We start from the raw sequence: 15,185 nt of genomic DNA on the forward strand, positions 1-15,185 counted from the left end.
ACAGAGAAAGTTCACAGTGTTAAATAGTATTGAGTCCTCCGAGCTCCCTCAGCTTGCAAGAAACCCTCCGACTGCTGTTAGATAGCTTACTCCAAGTTAAATATTTGTAACACAAACACGGTGACAGCGTGCCTTCCAGTTGCCTAGAATCACAGAAATCTATTTGGTTTCATCAAGAAACGAAAATGAAAAAAGCCCTACACCCTGGGGTTATTACATTGACTTAAACGAAGTATGGCAGTGGTCCCCAACCTCTTTGGCACCAGGGACCAGTTGATGCATTTACCAAGTTCAGAAGGGAAAAACTGCAAAGGGCCAGAGGCCCATGAGCAGCAACTTCCTATTTATCAGATTTTGGTGGCAACAGGGGAATAAATGACGTGGCCTCTGCATGCCCAAGAGTCACCTTCCACCCTTGTGTACGATCAGATATGTTGTCACTACCCGGAGAGAGGAAATACTCTGTTCTCCCTCATTTGGAATTTCTGATGCTATTCTGGATAAGACTCGAGTTCCTAAATCTGGAAAACAGGCACCAACACCATTGTTAAACTTCATTTTCTGGAGCCCAGGTTTACTTGGCGGTGTGATCTAATAGGAGTCTGAGATCCACCACCATTAGGTCTGTGCTGAAGCCCCAGTTCGGCTCTTCCTAGCTGGCTATAGCCACTGGCAAATCACGTGGCATGTTAGTGTCAGAGCCCTATGAGGAACGATAAATAAATGCCTACCGTGCAGGTGCCGAGGGTCACAGTGGTCACATCAAGTGAAAAGTGATGGGCGAAGAGCTCTGCAGGTGTGGGCTGCTGCCTCTGGCTCACCTTCTGGAATTTGCTCACAGCTCAGAAATCGAGCCAGCGTGAACAATGGGTTAGGAGTAAGGACATTCCAGTCTCAAGCTCACATCCGTCACAATTAGTTTTCCATCAGCAAAGCGAGTAAACTCTTTTCCCTCACCTGCACCTACTCACTTATACCCGTGACTAGAGAATGGAACATCCTATTGAGAATCAGGTGTCTTAGCTCACCTTACCATGGTGATTCCTCAGCTGTGCTGCATATTGGACCCACCTAGAGAGCTTTTAACCCTCCGGATGTCCAGTCCTACCCAAGACCATATAAGTCAGAACGTCTGGGGGTGGAGTCCAGGCATCAGTATTTTTCAAAGACCCTGAGGTGACTCTACTCCACAGCGAACTTTGGGGAACCTCTGTCCACCTCCCTCCTGCAGTCCCCTGAGGTTACCTTTCAACCTCTTGGTTCTAAAGTATGTCCGCCTTTGAAATGGGAATTGGGGCCCAGGACACCCAGTCTTGAGCCTCTACTGGACAGGAAGGCAGGTCTAGGCATCGGGAGTGCACAGGGCACCCCTTCCCAAACTGGGTGACCAGCAGAGTCACATAAACAGAGATTTCAAAGAAAAAAAGAGATTTCAAGATCAGATAAAATTGGCCAATTCTGGGTTCACCGAAGATAAGCGGTTTTCTTCATCGCAGGACCTCTCAGATCCTTTAAGCTGGAGTGTGATCATGAATCTGCCCGAAAGGATTGTCTTCCCCTCGTGGAAACCTTCACTTCCTCAGAGCATTTCAAGGGCTGTTGTTTCCAGGAAGATTCTCTGAGAGCAGTGTTGGGAGTGGGGCAGGGCTTTAACCTCCCACCCCCGGGGGCCATTTGACAAAGCCTGGAAACACTTGCTTGTCACAGCTGGGGGCCAGGTGGCTGTTCCTGGCATCTAGTGCAAAGGCCAGGGATTCTACTAAACATCCTACAACACACGGGACAGCCCTAGACAGAGCTTTCCAGCCCAGTGTCGCCAGCAGCCCAGGTGAAAAGTCCTGGCCTTGAGTGGGCTCTACTCCCGCATCCTCTCCTCCACACTATGACCTCATCAGATGATGAGAGAGCAAGGAGGACAGGAGAAAGGGGAGGAAAACAAGGAAGGAAAAAGGGAGGAAATGAAAAGCAGATGATAATGAAGGCTGAGGTAAGGAAGAGACAAGAGAAAAAAGAAGAAAAGGAAGCCAGATTCGTAACTGCCAAAACTTGGAAGTAGCCGAGAAGTCCTCCGGTAGGTGAATGGATAAACACACTGCAGTAAATTCAGACAAGGGAACAGCATTCAGCATTAAAAAGAAACGAGCTATCAAGCCATGAAAAGACATGGAGGAGACTGAAATGCCTGCTGCTGAAAAGCCTGCCTACTGTATGATTCCAACCATATGACACTCTAGAAAAGGCAAAACCATGGGGATAGTAAAAAGATCAGTGGTTGCCGGGGGTGGGAGGCAGGGAAGGATGAACAGGCAGAGCACAAAGGAGTTCTAGGGCCGTGAATATACTCTGTATATACTCTGTTCCATCCCATAGAATGAACCCACCCAGAGTGAACCCTAATGTGAACCGTGGCTTTGGGTGATAATGATGTGTCAGTGCAGGTTCATCAGTTGTAACAAGTGCGCCCTCTGGCGGATGATGTTGATAGCGGGGAGGCTGCGGGTTGGTGTGTGGGGTAGAGGGTATGTGGTAAATCTCTGTACTTTCTGCTCCATTTTGCCGTGAGCCCGCAAGTGCTCAAAAGAAAGAAAAACGAGAAAGCAAGCAGAGCAGCACACGCGATTAGCGGCCCTCGCCTTCTCACATCTTTATTGCTTCTCTGAGTTGACCAGGCCACTCGTTCTGCTCTTGCACGGGCACCAGCTGGTGGAGGCGGGCGAAGCGACCACGGGAAGGCGGGCGATGCCGTTTGGTGGCCCAGCTCTGGGCTTCGGTGCGGCTCGGACGGGGAGCCTCAGACCCTGCTGGGCTTCTTGGGGTCTTTGTTCTTGGTCGGGATGAAGGCGTACAGCTCCTCGATGAGCAGCTCCATCCGGGCGGTGACCTCGGTCACCGTGTCGATGACCAGCTTCTGCTGGAGCTTCAGCTTGTTGTTCTCCCACAGCGCCTTGCTCTCCTGGAAAATGCGGTGCTCCTCGCGCAGCACGTGCAGCGCCCGGTTCTCCTCCTGCAGGAGCCGGTTCTCCTCGCGGAGGGCCTGCAGGGTCTGGTTCTCCTTCTGCAGCGCCTGCAGCGCCTGGCTCATCTCCCGCAGCAGCTCCAGGGACTGGCCGCCGTCGGGCAGGCCCGGGCCCGCCTTGCCCACCTCCTCCCTGGGCTGCCCCGACAGGTTGCTGAGCATCTCGTGCAGGGTCCGGAGCGTCTTGGAGTCCTCCTGCGGGGCCTGGGGGCCCTTGGGCTCCTCGAAGGGGGAGGAGAGGCCCACGCCCTGGTCCGGCAGCAGCCCGTGGGGCGCCTCATGGGGCGAGGGGACCGGTTTGATCTCGGTCGAGGCCGCCTTCTCGTCCGGCTGGGCCCAGTAGGCCTTTCTCTGCTCCAGCAGCTGCTGCAGGGCCCGGTTCTCCTCCCGGAGGAGCTGCAGGGTGCTGCTCTCCCGGCCGCCGTGCACCTGCAGGTCCGGGTCCTTCTTCGCCGCCTCCAGGGACGAGGCGTTGTCCTTGTGCAGCAGTGGCGAGGAGGCCCGGCCGTCCTCGCGGCCCAGCGCGGCCTGGTGCACCTCCCATAGGACCTGCAGGATCTTGCTTTCCTCGCGGAGCGTGCGGTTTTCCGCGCGCAAGAACTGGTTCTCCGCGCGCAGGGACTGGTTCTCGGCGCGCAGGGACTGGTTCTCCGTGCGCAGGGACTGGTTCTCGGCGCGCAGGGACTGGTTCTCCGTGCGCAGGGACTGGTTCTCGGCGCGCAGGGACTGGTTCTCCGCGCGCAGGGACTGGTTCTCCGCGTGCAGGGACTTGTTCTCCTCCTGCCGCAGGCACTCCTTGGCCAGCCGCTTGTGGTGCAGCTTGTGGTGGAAGGACGAGGACGGGGAGAAGTAGGGGGACTGCAGGCGACAGTTCTCACTCACCCACCGCCCGTCCTGGAAGACGAACGTCTCGTTGCTGAGCTGCACGCGGGGAGGGTTGTAGTCCAGCTCCAGGTCCGCCTGGGAGGTGGGGCTTTCCATGGGGTCCAGGGGCACGGAGGGGAAGCGGTTCGGCAGGTAGGAGTGCTGGCTGACCGCCCGGCGGCTCAGCCTGGGCAGGGAGGTCCTGCCTGGCCCAGCGCGGGGTGGGGTACAAGTTGTGGAGCCTCGGGAAGAGCTCGGCTGTACCCCTCTGCGGGAGAGAACAGGGAAGCCCAGAGTTAGCGAAGGAGCTGACGCACCCGAGGCTGGCTGACCACATGAGAGGCCGGGAGACCCCACAAGAAACCCAGTCTGGAGGTCTGGACTGGCCACAGAGGGCGCTTTTGCACTTGGTCTCTTGGGTTCCTCGCGAGGAAATGACATCGGTCCTCCTTATTCGCGGTTCTATAAAGTCCCGCGAACACACAATTCGCGACTACTGTACCATTGCTCCAAAGAGACGCACGGCGTTAGGTTCCTGCTAGCCTCTGGTCACATTTTCCTCATCCAATCAATAAATAACTTTGTCTGCTGTTGAAAGACACCTTATTTTAAATGTACTTTTGATTCATTACATTGAACTTGCGGTCAACAGCACTGTGACTCATGCGGGAAGGAAGCTTACCTAGCAGGTGTTTTCTCTGTAAGGCACATCACATCACTGCTTTCTGGTGCTTAAGACGACTAGACAGCACTGCAGCGCTATGCTTGAGGGCCATTTAGACAGAGAAACACCAACAAAAAGCACAAGAGTGTGAAAACAGTGACACTAAATAAACTGTGAAACGGACACTTTTACAGTCTGAGAGCTGAAACAAGAAGGCACCTCCAACTGGAAATGTGTGCATCAGGTAACTCAAATTTTTCATCATTCTGTGCATGTCTATGAATAATCATGAAAGTGAGACAAGTATTGATTTTGGGGCTGCAAACTAATTTTAGTGAAAAAAATTTAGGCAGATTCACAAATATGGAATCCATGAATAATGAGAATCAAGAATATATCATGGGGCTTCCCTGGTGGCGCAGTGGTTGAGAGTCCGCCTGCCGATGCAGGGGACGTGGGTTCGTGCCCCGGTCCGGGAAGATCCCACATGCCGCAGAGTGGCTGGACCCGTGAGCCATGGCCGCTGAGCCTGCGCGTCCAGAGCCTGTGCTCCGCAACGGGAGAGGCCACAACAGTGAGAGGCCCGCGTACCGCAAAAAAAAAAAAAAAAAAAAAAAGAATATATCATGGAGGATAAAGGCATTGATATTGGAATCAACCAACTGTTTGAGTCCTCGCCCCATTATTTGATTAGTTACAAGAACATGGACAAATTATGTGAGCTTTAGTTACCACGCTTTCAAATTGGGGTAACTGCACCTACTGCCTTGCCTCATAGAAATATTTTAGGATAAAAGAGGTAATGTGTGAAAGCACTAAGCACGGGTTCTCGCACACTTCTGTCACCCTAGAGGAAGAATAAACACTGTTCTCCAGCCACCGGAGCTGTAGATGTGTACCCACAATTGGCATCACCCAACAGCCACTCACATTGTCCCAAATGGCAGTGCTACTGGTAAGTGCCACAGCCCCTTTAACACCAGCCAACATGGTGCTAAGCTTAAAACAGAGTCCAGCTGATAATTTTGGAAAGGAAGGGCACCATCACAGACATATCACCGAGCAATGGGAGTTCAACGTGTGGCAGTGAAGACATCAAAGGATACCAGGGAATGCATACAGAGGAATTCATGATGGTGGCCACGCACCCCAAAACCACCACATAAAAAGAGGATCGGAGCCACAGAGCTTAAACCCAGCAAACCACTGCCACACTCCTCAATACAGAAGATAAGCTGAGTGCGTTTTAAATGCACATTTTGGAGCCTTTACTTACAAGACTCATTCACTCATTCACTCATCCATCTGTATTTCTAACCAGCTCCCTCCGGTGATTCTGGCTTCCGGTGGTCAGAACTGCTCTGAGCCAGGTAGAATGCAGTTTGCTCAGGTGAGGGTTACACCAGGGCTGAAGGCCAAGGGGTCAAGACTGGGGTCACACAGATGCTCATCCCGGTTCTGTTGCTGATGGGCAGCGTGGAACTAGAGAGCTCTCACCCTCTCTGAGACCCAGATTTTCACTAGTACGAAAGAGAGTCAGACTCTGTGACCTTAAAGGCACCACCTTCCAACACTGAAAGTCAGCAAACTGTACCTGTCAAATGGAAATAATAACACGTGCCCTGCTTAGTTCACAACACCGTTGTGAGGATTAAATGAGATAATGAATGCAAAAGTGTTTTTAAAACTGCCAGGTGCCACAGAAATGTAAGAAATGTAAATGTAAGGTATTGTTACCAAGAAAAGGAGATTTCACTAATGGAGGAATTCTGAGATGAATTCAAAAAGCAGTGAACAAGTGGGATGTATCCTGGAGAAAAGGTAACAATTGCAGCAATGAATTTAAATAAAAATAAGATCATGAGAGCTGCTTCTAAATACACCAAAAGCATTTCATCCAAGTACACTGCAAGGCTCTCCAAATATTAATTTCTCGTTTCTTAGGTTATTTTCAAAATTTTACAGATAGAGAAGATAGAAAACAAGTCAGGTTATTCACATTATATATATAGGCATATAGAGATACATAATTTGTACAGCGTATAAAGTTGGTTAGAATTCTTTAAGACCCAAAGAGCTAGATAAATAGAAGGCATGATTCTATGCTATTAACTTTCCAATAAGCACGTCATTAACTTTGTAAGGTTGTGCTTAATCTTCCAGAGAGCAAAGGTGCAGGGACATTCTGCAATCAGAACCTTATTCATTTTAAATAAATCCAGCCTCCATGGTTATCATCCTTCTCAATGGGAGAAGCACAATGGCTCTTGTGGCTGAACCTGTGATCAGAATGAACCCCATTGTGAAGAGCCCAGACCGTTTCCTTATACATTTAAGGTGCTTTGATCCCAGACTGGGAAGATTAGCCAAGGTCAATAAGGAGTAAATCTTGAGAGGTCCTCTTCATCCTCCAAGGATGAAGCACTACAGGAATCCGTCTCAGCAGTAATATCCGGCTCTTGAAGATGTTGCTATGGAAAATGTAGTTTTAATCCATGATGGGTATACCCATCAAGAGAAAGAAAGGGAAGAAGTTTTGCGCTACTGAATTCATTTAATCTTCACAGCACTGATTTAATAAGGTGTTATTATTCCCATTTTACAGATTGAGAAACTAAAACTCAGAGAAGTTAAATAACCAGCACCAGTTCACTCAGTAAGTCACAAATCCAGTTCTGGCTCCCTGAACTTATATATGTGAAGCACACATGTAGGAAATCTCCACGAATTAAGCAAAGCACTTTCACTACTTGGGGACTTTCTATTATGGAAAATTTCAAACATACACAAAAAGAGAGATGATAGTCTAATAAATTTCCATGTACCCAGCTTCGGCAGTTATCAAATCAAGGCCACACCTGCTTCATCTATACCTTCATCCAATTCCAGAACCACTCCCCTGCCGCTGGGTTATTTCAAAGCAAAGTATAGACACTGTGCTGTTTTGGGGGTTTTTTTAGGTTTGTTTGTTTGTTTGTTTGTTTTTGATTTTTTGCCGTACGCGGGCCTCTCACCGCTGCGGCCTCTCCCGTTGTGGAGCACGGGCTCCGGACGCGCAGGCTCAGCGACCATGGCTCACGGGCCCAGCCGCTCCGCGGCATGTGGGATCTTCCCGGACCAGGGCACGAACCCGTGTCCCCTGCATCGGCAGGCGGACTCCCAACCACCGCGCCACCAGGGAAGCCCCACTGTGCTGTTTTATCCATAAATACATCAATGCGTATTTTTTTAACAAAACCACAATACCATTATCTTCCCTTTAAAATTTAACAATGATTCCTTAATATCAACAAATACTGATTCAGATTTCCCCAACTCTCTCATTTCTTTTTTTTTTTTTTTTTTTTTTTTTTGCGGTACACGGACCTCTCACTGTTCTGGCCTCTCCCGTTGCGGAACACAGGCTCAGGACGTGCAGGCTCAGCGGTCATGGCTCACGGGCCCAGCCGCTCCGCGGCATGTGGGATCTTCCCGGACTGGGGCACGAACCCGCATCCCCTGTATCGGCAGGCGGACTCTCAACCACTGCGCCACCAGGGAAGCCCTCTCATTTCTTTTTTATGATTTATTTCTATCAGAAAGATAGTCTCCCTGATCCAGGTGAACAACCAAAGAGAAACCTCTGGTGCTTTATACCTGTTCATAGTATCCTTGATGGCCTTTAAATCACCCTACTCAGTCAGCTGCCTTTATTTTATATCCATATCCTGAACTGGGTACCCAAGGGATTTTCAACTATCCCCTCAACATAAAGGCACTAAAGAAAAACTTAACATGTGGGTGGCGGATCCCTAGCTATATAGACAATTTGGGTATTTGGGCCCTTGTCCTTACGCATGCGATTGGGTGACCTCGGTTACATCCTCTAACCCTCTGACCTTGGTTTCCACTTCTGTATAATGAAGGGTCAGTAGCATTATCTCTAATATCCTCTTGTCTAACTTCCTCTGGTCGAAGGGATCCATGTTTATAAACTGGCAGCACTATGGCCCCAGCAGTCCTCTTTTATCAACCTAGCTGACTTCGTGTCCCCTCCCTTAAATGACCAACACTTTCCAAGCAAGTCCTGCGCTGTCTCTGTTCCGTGCCCATGCACCTAATCCAGAAAATACTGATGGACTGATAGGTCTCCTTTACCTCCTTAACCAAGAGACCAAACGCTCCTCTTATGACTAAGTCCTTCTATCCTTCCTCTTATCCCCAGACAGGACCCAGAAGGTGGCCAAGTCCAGCACTGCCTCATGGCCTAGTTTCTTAGATAAAACACTTAAATACTGTAAAATTTTTAATAGTCATATATTTATTTTAATGGGTATTGGGAAAATATACCTATTTTATCAAACCCACAATCCTATGGATAGGATTTAGATGAAGCTAAAGTAGAGCAGCATCTTTTCTTTTTCTGAAAATGAGACCATCTAAGGGGAAATACTAAATATACACGATTTCAGATACACCAAGAATCGTGCTTAAACTTTGGGAAGGGATTGAGGCAAGACAAATTCTTTCTTTCCCATATTTCCCTGATTCCAATCAGACCTAGCTGGACTTATTAGTCCTCCAAGGAAATCTCTTTCTTGGCCTTGTGAAAACTTCTCACCCTAATCTATTCCCACTCTAAACATTCTTGCACCAAATCACATTTATGTCAATGAATCAACTAACATTAACTTGGCGTCTGTTCTCAGGGAACTTCCAATCAATTTGAAAATCAGTGCATAGCAACCATTATTTCTTGGGGTAAGTGAGGGAGGTTGACGTGCAGCAAGCATTAATTCTGGCACTACAGTATGGGGAACAGGGGACTGGACATCATAAAACTGAAAAGGGTCCTGGGTCTGTGCTGTATGAGCGCATAGCCTTTACAAAATCACTTAATTTCTCTGCCTCCGTTTCCATAACTAGAAAATGTGGATGCTGGCATGATTCAGAGCCACCCCCTATGTTCGTGCAGGCTATACAATGCCCAGCTCTAGAGGGTGCCATTCACAACTGGTGTTGCAGTGCACAACCTGTGCAACCATCCACAGCAGTTTTACTAACATCTGCCCTATTTATTTCAGATGCTTTGTTGTAGAGTTCAAAAATAAAAGGAGAATATGTGACATCTTCTTTGTTTATAGAGAGCTACAGACATGCAAGAATGGTTACTGTGAATTCAGAAAAGAAGTTGCTTAGCATTTCCTTCGATTGTATAGAGCAAGGAAAAGGAAGTAACACTGAATGACTATTATGTGATGATATGCTAACGGATTTCCATAGTCATAAGTAATATCTTACTGAAAAGAGCTACCATGGTTCCACCAAAGATCACATAGCCAGCAAGGGTTTAAAACCAGGATATCTGACTCCAAACTGCAGGCTCATTCTAGCTCTTCATAATGCCCAGATATTTTATTTTGCATGTGTGTTGATATCATTCCTTTGCAGTGATTATCATACGTCTTGTCCCATCTTGTCCCCAGATGAATAAATTGTAATTATCTGAGCACAGTGACCCGTCCCTTACTTTTTTTGACATCCCTAGTCCTGGAAGTTAGAACAACACATTTCACATACACTGGTGGTGTGATGAGTCCTTGCCAATGCACTAATCAACCAAAGTGCACTGAAAGGTAAGGAGGAGATATCAGATTGAACTACACAAAACTGTTAACATTATACTATTTTGGGCCCTCAAAAGTGGTGATTTTGTTTACCTTAATATGTTTAGTCTATTTAGGAAAGCCGTATCCACATTTCAATTCACATTTTTAAACTGCAGAGCTGTTACATCATGGGGTTTTCCCCATGTCTCTCTACACAGTCCCTAAAGGAAGCCGTCCTCTGCACACAAGCATGCTGGTGGTCCACACTGCCATCTTGAACCTATAATCCAATGAGACTAGAGGTCTTAAATTCCCAGTAGCTTTGGGCTTAAAAGTCCCATCTTTGACTGCTCTTGTGAAAGTCGCTTAACTTCTCTGAATGTCACCTCTAAAATGAACCCCCATGTAGCTGCTCTGCCCTGTTCCTGGTGGTGGTGTGAGACGCTAAGAAAGTGGTCGGTAAGCTGTCATAAAGACCAAACAGGGGCTTCCCGGGCGGCCCAGTGGTTAAGACTCCTCACTTCCAATGCAGGGGGCGTGGGTTCGATCCCTGCTCGGGGAATTAACATCCCACATGCCGCGGAGCCAAAAGATTTTTAAAAAGACCAAACAGATGGCCAGCTCTACTAGTAAAGCTTAAACGTTCCTGGCCCAAAACACTCTAGCAAATGCTGAATGTATTTCTTTACAAAAGGACTTTGCAAAAAGTGAGCATCTGATAAGCAAACCCTCGAGGTAAAACATCCCAGGCCCCCTTAGCCAATGTCTGAAGCCAGCTCCTTCTTGGTGGGTCTCCTCAACCAGTGGTATCGCTGGGTTGGTTTCATGGGCTAAACTAATCTGTCCTTGGTGTCGTTGAGCCCCACCACGAGGTCTGGGCCAAGAAAAAGCGCCTGGAACACCCCCGAAAGTTCTCTTCAGCCTAGGAGGCGGAGTCTACAGCAGGCTGATTCAAGCCCCCAGAGAAGCCTGGCCTGGTTTCCCCATGAAGGAAAGGATGGTCTCTTCCTTGACCTGTGGGAAATGCCCTCACATGTGGACGCAGACCCAGTAGGTGGGAGAGGAAGAGGGGGGCTTCCTCATGAAAGAACAGGATATGAGAAAGGCTGCAGGAGGGGAAGACAAATGGCCATGGCGCTCATCACACCTCGCATCTGGCTTTGTTAGGAAGGTGACCAAGAGACGCTGCCCTCAGGGGCAATGTGCTCCAATTGTGACCTAAGTAAGATGCATTAGTGCTGAGGATCCAGGAAGGGCCCTGGGCACCAACATCTCCCTCATCGGTGCCTGAATCCCACCGATGGTTGGGAATCCGTCCTTAACATCAGGCCTGGCCTTCTCCCTGGCATCTCCTTTTTTTGTGGGCCTCTCATTGTCACAGCCTCTCCCGTTGCGGAGCACAGGCTCCAGACGCGCAGGCTCAGTAGTTGTGGCGCACGGGCCTAGTTGCTCGGCGGCATGTGGGATCTTCCCAGACCAGGGCTCGAACCCGTATCCCCTGCATTAGCAGGCAGACTCTCAACCACTGAGCCACCCGGGAAGCCGTGGCATCTCCTTTTTAAATGCATTTGGTCCTAGAAGGAAAATGCATGAAATCACCAACTATGTGCTTCTGTCAGATCACCAGCCTTGTGCGTGGCAAGTGGAGACCGTGGAGGAGGAAAAGCCAGTGGAAGGGCGGGCAGGGCAAAGGCAAAGGAGAGGTGATAAGACCAAAGTCTCTCTCTGATGCTAAGGGGTGTCTAAGGACCAGGACTCTGAGGGGGACCTTCTGGGCTGGAATTTCTGGGGCTGCTGGCCTCCCATCTAAATAGTTCGGCAACAGGGCTAGACAATGACTAGCCAGTTTAGCTGACATGCACAGAGGTTCTCTCCACTCCTGGAGAAGTACGGCTACCACAGACCAGAAGAGACGTCCAAATGCTCCCAGCAGACGTCAAGCCTGTTGACCAAGATTTTTAAAGCCCTACTTTGCCAGCATTACTGAGGGTTACGGTCAGAGAACATTCAACCATCTGGGGTTACTTTTCAAACATGTGAAGCTGAGAGGCCCAGGATGCTGGAAGGAAAAGCCAGATCCGCCACTAATTTTCAGACCAGGTTGACAAGGCTGAGTGTCTCATTATCATATTTTTAAATTAACTCCATTCCGAGCACCATGAGAAAGTCAACGTTGGTTTTAAGAAATGCGAACAGGTAAGAGGATAATTCACGGGTCAGTGTGACTGATTTTGATAGAATCATAACACTAACAGCAAAGAGGGTGAAGATGTTGTCTGTCATGTATCTGGTAGTTTCAGCTAATTGTTTAACGCACAATCTTCTGAAATCTTCCTCCTAACACTTATTCAAATTGGTAGAGATACAGGCATTGTTGGTGGATTCCATAGCTTCTGAAGAACAAACCCAAACAAAGGGGACTGAGAAAAGGCAACAGCGAGGGATGAGGGGGGCCCTGGAGGGTGCTGTGGGAGCTCATTCTGACCTGGTATAGGTCCTTCATTAATGATCTCACAGGAAACAGTGCCTTTATGAAACTCACAGATAGCGCTCACTGGGGACATGGGAATGCTGGCGAGAACTGAATCATTATGCACAAAAGGAACCAGGAGGGCAGACAGCTTGGGCAGGAAGTAACATCGATGGCTGGCGAGTTAATGTGTTGGAGGGAAATAGACCAGAAAACACAAATGTTTAATGTGAGGGAGAAAAACTGGAAATCAATAAGACCTGCAAAGACCTAAGGGTGAAACAAATAGCGAACCATAGGCATGTGCGATGGAAAGGAGAAGCGCCAGGCATGGCTGGGAGCTGGGAGGCCAGAGGCACTTTCTGGAGACACAGAGCTGCTGCTGCAATCCCCTTCCCAAAGGAATGGGCTCAGCCTCCAAACGAAGCAGACTGTGGCAGATACACGCAGGGAGCTCACGGTAGGCGGTGAGGATGGGCGGAGAAGAGGCACCATCTCTTCAGAGCAAGGGAAGAAGCAGGTGGCATGTGCCCAGCTTGCGGCATAGCAGAGGAAGTGGGCACTGACCTGGCTTCAAGCCTTTAACTCCAGCTCTGACATTACTAGTGGGGCTTCCTAGGGTTCCCAGTTCCCGTTCCTATACAATCTCTCCCTCGCACTGCACGGCCCAGTGCCGCCACATGATCAAATCAGGGCTCAATCTCCCTTCCTCCCCTTGTTTTTTGTTTTGTTTTGTTTTTGTTTGTTTGTTTGGCCACACCATGCAGCATGCGGGATCTCAGTTCCCCACACCATGCAGCATGCGGGATCTCAGTTCCCCGACCAGGGATCGAACCTGTGCCCTCTGCAGTGGACGTGCAGAGTCTTAACCACTGGACCGCCAGAGAAGTCCTCATTTGGGGAGGTCCAGTCAGCACACTGGTCCCTCTCACAGCTCTAGTGATGGCCCAGTTCAGATCATCTAAACTTATAGATGCCCCCTTCAACCCAAGCATCAGCCTAGAGTACCCTGCCGGGTGTCTGGAACCTGCCGCAGGACTTGTGCCCCCTTGGCAGGTATACCCATGAGACACATCTGCCCATGTGCCCAGGCAGCAGGTGTCCTCTAATTTCATGCTCTCCAAGATCCCAGGATGCCCACTGGCGATCAATCCTGTTCCTACACGTCCCTGGACAGAGCTTTCAGATAGTTACCTCTGCACTGGATTCCTCCACTCTACATTTCAGACCCTCTGGTTGCACCACCATGATCCTCCAAGAGGGCCTTGGGTGACTCTGGAGAAGCAAGGCTGCCCCCTTTGTGACACAGCAGTAGGAACAATCCAATCAGGAGGACCCCTCCCAGGAAACCCAGCCTGTCATCCGTTCATTGGCCTCCATTCTGAACCCCCCAGGCCCACCCCTCTTACACTCTCTCTGTCTTTGGTATACAGCAGGCCTTCATTCTCTTGACCCCTCCGCATGACCCTGTACCCCTCAGCCCACATCCTAGGTTCATGGATTCAGTCGTATGCTTTTGACTGCAAGTCTCAGTTCTAATTCTGCCCCCATAAATCCAGAGTAGTTGTACAACAGCAAGCACCAAAAGATGTAATTTTGAGAAAATTGGCTTATTTCCGAGAGTCACAGAAACTTCAAGTGGTAGGGCTGGAAGGTCTTCCCAGATCACCTAACCCACCCCGCTCATTCAAGGGATGAGAAACCCAAGACGCTGAGTGACTAAGTGGCCTCCCCCAGGGACACAGCTGGCTGGCGGCTGACCTAGAACTAGAATCTGAGGCCCTGACTACTCTGCTCCTTCTATGACATCCTGCTAGAGTTTTGACAGAGGAGGGCTATTCTGGCTAAAACTGAGAGGTTGCATCCTTCTGTGATTATCCCTGCCTGAGGTAGGACCACACTGATTGGAATTTCTAGGCTTTCAGATCTGGTATCTCTTTTTCTTGTAAAATTTGGCCTCAAGTGCTGTGGAAAAGAGGAAATAAGTAGACTTCTGCTTCCCAGCCCATCCTCTGGACCTCAACTTCTCACCTGAAAAACAGAGGACTTTTTACTACTCACTTATCCCCTCTTGTTAATTATGTACGTTATGAAAATCTGAGTCTGAAAGAATGTGAAGATGATATCTGATACGATGCTTTATCAGTCTCTGAACAGAAATTAAGACAGGTATTACAGTTGATGGAAAAGCTTTCTGAAAGTGTGTGGAGCAGAGATACCGATACCTACTACCTTTTCTAAAATTATTATTTCTATCTCAAGTAAAAAGCCATACCAATGTTAGGTGCCAGGTGTAGGTCCTATGCAGAAGTTGGTCACCAAAACACTCAGAACATTCCAGGGGTGACATCACAAAACAATATGATGTCTTTCATGGCTCATGGTCTCTCTCTGAGCATCACAGGTGGGAATGAGGCATCTGATGGTCAGCAAGAGCTCACCCTGGTTGTGTCCACATGGCCGGTCAAGGTCGGTGTGACACACAATAGCCCAAACACGGGCCCCCTGTTTGGTCATCCTGGCTGACATTTACATCCCCACTGCCAGGCTGGGCCGAGACCCCTATCCTCTCTCCAGGGGCGG

General features: G+C 49.1%; 1 protein-coding gene across 1 annotated transcript; it reads right to left on the minus strand.

Moving 5' to 3' along the window:
• Positions 1-2,791: 2,791 nt before the first annotated feature.
• Positions 2,792-14,952, minus strand: CBY2 (chibby family member 2). Its single transcript, XM_060129428.1, is given in 4 exon segments — positions 2,792-3,578; positions 3,723-4,081; positions 4,083-4,148; positions 14,878-14,952. Coding segments are annotated over 4 exon segments (1,287 nt in total).
• Positions 14,953-15,185: the final 233 nt, after the last annotated feature.

This window comes from Lagenorhynchus albirostris, chromosome 18 (genome assembly GCF_949774975.1).
Source record: "Lagenorhynchus albirostris chromosome 18, mLagAlb1.1, whole genome shotgun sequence".
Lineage (NCBI taxonomy): Eukaryota > Metazoa > Chordata > Mammalia > Artiodactyla > Delphinidae > Lagenorhynchus > Lagenorhynchus albirostris.